This window comes from Octopus bimaculoides, chromosome 1, assembly GCF_001194135.2.
Source record: "Octopus bimaculoides isolate UCB-OBI-ISO-001 chromosome 1, ASM119413v2, whole genome shotgun sequence".
In the NCBI taxonomy this organism is placed as follows: Eukaryota; Metazoa; Mollusca; class Cephalopoda; order Octopoda; family Octopodidae; genus Octopus; species Octopus bimaculoides.
In genome coordinates this window covers 193670259-193676867 of record NC_068981.1, presented here as the reverse complement: position 1 = coordinate 193676867, position 6609 = coordinate 193670259, and the positions used below count along the sequence as shown (strand labels likewise).

The window sequence follows — 6609 nt, the reverse complement described above, 5'->3', positions numbered from 1 at the left end:
ATCTTCTATCGAATTGTTAAACGTCGTAAACAGTGGCTTGGTAAAAGGGAAAAAGCTCAACCACAACCGAGAAAGGAAGTTCATGGGAAAAAGGTTCTTCTCTCTATCTGGTTGGATTGCAAAGGACTAATTCACTTTGAATTGTTACCACCTAATGCAACAATCAATGCTCAAGTCTACTGTCAGCAATTAGAGCGTTTGAACCAAGTTTTGAAGGAAAAAAGACCCGCTTTAGTGAATCGAAAAGGAGTGATGTTTCATCAGGACAATGCGTGACCCCACACTGTAAAGATCACATCACAGAAGATCGAAGAGCTTGGTTGGAAAAAAATTCCTCATCCACCGTATTCTCCCACCCTTGCTCCTTCAGACTAGCATTTGTTTCGTAGTTTACAGAATCATTTGGGGGACATAAATTCCGCAAGCCAGGAGGAGGTAGAAACTGACATTTCAGAGTTCTTTGCTTTGAAACCAAAAGAGTTTTACATTGATGGGATTAAAAAGCTTGTAAATAGATGGAAGGAAGTCATAGATAATCAGGGAAAGTACATTGATGATTAAATTTCAATTAAATATAACATTTGATCACTTGTTTTCTTTATTCAAAGTTGGCACAGAACTTATGGGATAACCTGATAGAGTTAGAAACAATTGACAAATGACTTACTTTCATCTTTGGAACAGTACTGGATTGTCTTGAAATAAAGCCTGATGAAAAGAAATAATAGAAATAAGACGTTAGATGAGAGTAAGATGGTGGTTTATGTATGTAACCTATATTATTGTAGCTTTTTAAACAGGGCTAATTTAGCTATTCGTAGTTAGGAAAAAAAAAAGATGAATAACCTTGATCGATTTTCGAATCTTTTTGGATTCTCACACGAAGCATGTACATCAATTTGACCAATCCCAGGGAAAAAAAAACGGCTAATCTGTTTATTCTCTTGCTTGCTTCAGTAATTGGACTGAGGCCATGCTGGAACACCAACAAATCGACTCCAGGACTTATTCTATCGGTCACTTTTGCCGAACTGTTAAGTTACGGGAACGTAAACACACCAACATCGGCTATCAAGCGAAGGTTCACACACACACACACACACACACACGACAAGTTTCTTTCAGTTTCCGTCTACCAAATCCACTCACAAGGCTTTGGTCGGCCCGAGGCGCAGTAGGACTTAACCCGGAACCATGTGGTTGGTAAGCAAGCTTCTTACCACACAGCCATAATTACAGCAGCTAAAGAAAGCTGGATTTTAAAATTGTATCTCACGCTGAGAATGGGGGATAGAGTATTTAATACGGTTACAATGGTAGCAGAAAGTAATGAAATGTAGGTTTAGTTGGAAGCGGTATTCACTCTGCACTTATAACAAATAAGATTGTTGTGGAACGGCTTGTCATTGTTGTTTAACTCAAAGTCATTGCTCAATGAGCAGATCTAGACTCAAGTACGTTCTGAATTTGACCATTCAGTCTTTCTTTACAAATTATCTGGAACAATATTATCCAATGTCTTTTTTCGTTTATTTCAAATGTTGGGTATGATTCGATGGAGATTTGGCTAATGTTTATCGGAGGTTGATTGACTTGCCTCGTATCTCTTTCTTTGGCCGGTGGCTGTAGTTGAAATAGATGGTAAACAAAGATTCTTTTCTACTCTCGGCACAAGGCCCGATATTTTTGAGAGGAGATTAAGTCGATTAGATCGTCCCCAGTACGCAACTGGTACTTAATTTATCGATTCCGAAAGGATGAAAGCAAAGTCGACCTCGGCGGAATTTGAACTCAGAACGTAAAGGTAGACGAAATGCCGCTAAGCATTTCGTCCGGTGTTCTAACATTTCTGCCAGCTCACCGCCTTGATGGTAAACAAAAAATAACGAAGGTGAAATGGTTAAAGAATAGCGTGTGGGTTGGTCAATCAAACGGACACCCTTCTGTGCAAAAGATAAGAATAAAACCTTCTTCGATCCGGTAAAATATGACATCTCAGTCAGTACTCTACTGACCATGTGAATAATACCTAGTTTCATTCTTCTACTCGAATATAGGACGGCATTTCAATCTTTACAACAACGATCATGTGAATAGCATATTTCATTGCTGCACTCCGTTCGGTGGGTGGACAGCGACGCATGACCTCATTATATTATAGCGACTGCTGTAATATGAGTGGTTGGACATTGATACGTGACCAAGTTGGAGCAGTTTGGTTAAATCCTCCTCAGTAGTAATTCACTTGCATTTTATCGATCTCACATCTTCGTATTTTCTGATTATATTTCTAAATCTGAATACCTTCTTAAAAATCTCCTTTCTGTTCAGATTTGTATCTTTATATATGCGTATGGGGTTTCATGTAATCTGGCTATCAAACAACTAATCAGCGTCAAGCAATCAGGTGAGTCAATCTTCTAAAATCTTCTTGTGCCCTATAAAAAGCTACTTTTGGCGGTAATTAACTGCAGAATATTGATGCAGCTGAACGATATGTGCCTCCATTCTTGCCACATCAGATAGTTCCAGATATTTGCGCCGACGTCTCCAGATTCTTGGACAGTCTTAACTAAACATTCATACAATATCTTATAAATAACATCTTCAAATGCGGTCCATTTTTTCCTTCTCTCCCTGTATCTAATTATTACTGTTGTCGTCTGTAAAAGGCCAACGCATTTTGTCTTTATGTACGACAATTAAATCTCGTGTTAACAGCTCACCAGTGTTGTTCAGTTACTTCTTCACGTAGCCCAAGAAACACATTTTCATTAATCAACTCAGACCACCACCATACACCCAACCCTCAAGCAACAGATTTAAGTGAGTTAAAAGAATCGAGATGATATTACATATGTAAATAGCATCTACTTACTGCTTATATTCATTGATTTTTCTCTCATCGATACACCTCCATATGCATTTCATAAAATAGCAACAACAACAACAATACGATATGAAAATCAGATAAGAACAGTTCATGTATAACATGTGTCAACATCTAATTTAAAATCATTAAGTTAACACCCTTTCCATCGTAAAGACACAATACACACACGCGTAACATGCACACACACACACACACACACACACACACACACACACACACACGTGCTAACGCATATACATAATAACACGCGAGCAACTATAGACTGACTTTCACATAGAGCATAACTAATTTTAAACAAACTCTTCATATTGAAAAAGAGCCTAACGAAGCCAAAAACTCTATTTGTAGCTGCTGCAGGCTACGAGCAAATTGGCCTCAGCTTGTGAACATATTATCACATTAGCACAACAGCAACATCTCCATTTCTTCTAAACGTCTAGGCACATTAGCAATAAACCTGAATTGTGAATATTTATAATCTTCATGCAAAAATCTCGCAAAGTGAACATCTAAACACATTAGCAACATCTCCAAATTTTAAAAAAAAACATCTTGAAAAATTTGCAACAACTTTAAGTTATGAATATCTAGTCAGTGCCAAATTGTAAGCATATAGGTACATTAGCAACAACTGCAGATTGTAAACATCTAGATGTATTAGCAACAACTGAAGATTGTAAACAACGTCCCCAAATTGCGAATACCCAGACATTCTCAGTATCTTAAAATTATGAACACTAAGCATAGTAGTAACAATCCCAAATATCGAACATTGAAACAACATTCGCAACATTCTCAATTTGTACACATCTAGAAGCAGTAATAATACATATGCAATGACTTGTGTAAGACTTTTGGCAATTTTTTTCATTTCATTAACTCATCAAAAATAAGGACTGACAATCTAATGACCTTTGTTGCAGTCCGATGCAAGTTTGAATCATGTAACAGATGTTTATTGTCCATATCTGCCACCAGGTAATGGCGCGGCTGATTTCAGTGGGCCGCATTAACTGGGATAGTTATGGCAGGGAATGATTATGCAAACTGTTTAGTACAGGATATGGTAGGTGAAATGTGGTATGTAATCAGCTTCTACGTGTCTAGTATCACTTGTATCAATAAGGAATAGCGACGTGATGAGATGTTCATGTTTGAGTGAGGAATCAAGAATTTAGCTGTGCTCTTATTGTTTGTTGTTGGGTGGTCGCGAGTCTTTCTGAGTGAGGAAACCTACAATTAAAATGAACAGCTTGCAAGGCGTAACGATCATATCTAGTTTAAATTCTTTTTTATAGCTACAATATGATCCTTTCTACTAAAGGCACAAAGCCTGACATTTTGGGGTGGGGGCCGGTCGATTAGATCGACCTCAGTACGTAACTGGTACTTATTTCATCGAACCCGAAAGGATGAAAAGCAAAGTCGACTTCGGTGGGATTTGAACTCAGAACGTAAAGACGGACGAGATACCGTTAAGCATTTTGCTAACGATTCTGCCATCTCGCCACCTTAGTTCTTTTTTCAAAAGCTATATAATGTTTATAGGAATATGTTACCCAGCATGCAAGGACATTGTTCGGTTATCCTATTGCAAGACATTAAGTTGACGACGACGGTAATAATGATAATGACGATGAAGATGATGGTGGTGGGTATGTTCTTTTGTTAGTTTCAGTCATTTGCGGACATGCTGGAGCATCGCCTTTAGTCGAACAAATCGACCGCAGGACTTATTCTTTGTAAGCCTAGTACTTACTTTATCGGTCTCTTTTATTGAACCGCTAAATTACGGGGCGTGAACACACCAACATCGGTTGTCAAGCGATGGTAGGGAGACGACCATAGATAGATACATACATACATATTGGCCGCCAACACTTTTTTCTGCAAAATAGGGGTAGCTTATCTTGTTCAGGCTATATTATTAGCATTATCCTGCGTTTGAGAATTTAAAAATCACTTCTTTAACTTTTTAAGACATCTCAACGGTTCTAAAAGCAAACTTCGTTTGTTTGTTTACGTTTATTATAATTTGAATTTATATATATATATATATATATATACATATATACACGACGAGCTTCTTTCAGTTTCCATCTACCAAATCCACTCACAAGGCTTTGGTCGGCCCGAGGCAATAGTAGAAGACACTTGCCCAAGGTGTCATGCAGTGGGACTGAACCCGGAATCTCGACATTTATTTTTCTCCCTGTCGGCCAAACATAGGTGGTGGTGGTACCGCGGTGCTTTTTCGGAAGAGTCTAAACCTAAAAGTAAGAACAATATTCCTAGACCCGGAGGGTAGGCTGGTTGTCTTGGACACCGATGGCAGAAATGGGTGTGCTTTCCGTCTGATGGCAGTGTATGCGCCGTCCTTAACGGGTCGGGCGGATTTCTTCAGACGTCTAGAGGTTTTTCTGGGAACGTCTCGGACTTTACTGTTAGTAGGGAACTGGAACGCTACCTTGGACACGCATGTAGACTATGTAGGAATGGATAGGAATAGAAGGGGATGTAAGTGCCTCAAAGACCTGCTCAGACGTTTCCATTTGTCTGACAGGTTCCGACTCGACCATCCGAATGTGCCAACGTGGACTTGGACAAACCGCGTCGGATCGTCGAGATCGTATCTAGATAGAGTTCTATGTAGGACAGCGGATAGAGATAGTGTAGGATGTCCACAATTTAAAATAGTCAGCTACACAGATCACAAATTTCTGACCTGTACACTCGACTTAGATAAGACGCATAGGCAGGGTCCCGGTTACTGGAAATTGAACGCGTCGCTCTTAGCACGGCAGATTTACAGGAACCGAATTAGCGAGTTAATTAAGAGGGCATTAACAGGAGCCATCGTTAAAGACCGTTGGTGGTTTGCTTTAAAAATGGCAATTAAATCGGAATCGATTAGGTTTAGCAAAGAATTAGTGATAGATCGAAATAGAGTAGAAGGGGACTTAGTTAAGAAATTAGAAGAGGCACTTACAACTGGCAGCGCAACCAACGTATTGGCCGCGAGATTGGCCCGCGACCAACACCTCAACGCGAAACACGAAGGTTGCGTCGTTAGAGCTAAAATGCGTGCCTTAAGGAACGAAGGGATTGAAGCTGCGTGAGAAGCCCGGGTGGCGGAGGCGCAACGTGGCAACAAAGCCACCATTCGGTCCCTAATAGATCAACAGGGATGCAGTTTAGTCGAACCCGAAAGGATGTATGAGGCCTTTAAACAGCACTTTAGTCGACTGTTTGGTGCGAGTGGTGGGTCGGAACGCAGGATGGACTTCAGTGCCTACCTGACCGGCCTGCCGCGGCTCTCAGCAAGAGAAGCAGAGTGTTATGAGGGTCCCATCACAGCTGCTGAAGTAAGGGATGCGATGGTGGGCTGCGCGAGGGATAAGTCGCCTGGATTGGACGGTCTACCCTACGAGCTGTATTGCCAAATGCCAGACTTGTTTGGCGACCTCTTGGCATCAGTCTACTGCAACTGGCAACAAAACGGGAAAATCTCCGGTTTCGTGAGCCGAGGTGCAGTGGCTTTGCTAAAGAAAGACCCAAACAAGGGGAATTTTATAGATAATTTCAGGCCCATCACTCTGCTCAACGCAGATTTGAAAATTTTGGCCAAAGTAATAGCCGAGAGGTTGGCGCTTGTCATCGATAAACTGGTCGACAAGGCGCAAACATGCGCCGTGCCATGCAGAGGCATCCATGAC

The 6609-nt window shown here is 40.6% G+C and overlaps 1 protein-coding gene across 1 annotated transcript in view; it reads right to left on the bottom strand.

Annotated features, from left to right (window-relative positions):
- LOC106877665 (carbohydrate sulfotransferase 11) overlaps positions 1-6609 on the bottom strand; it is a 26240-nt gene that overhangs the window by 6982 nt on the left and 12649 nt on the right. The window contains exon 2 of the mRNA XM_014926613.2: positions 668-708. Coding sequence (XP_014782099.1) covers positions 668-708 — 41 coding nt within the window. The remainder of the gene's footprint in view (positions 1-667; positions 709-6609) is intronic.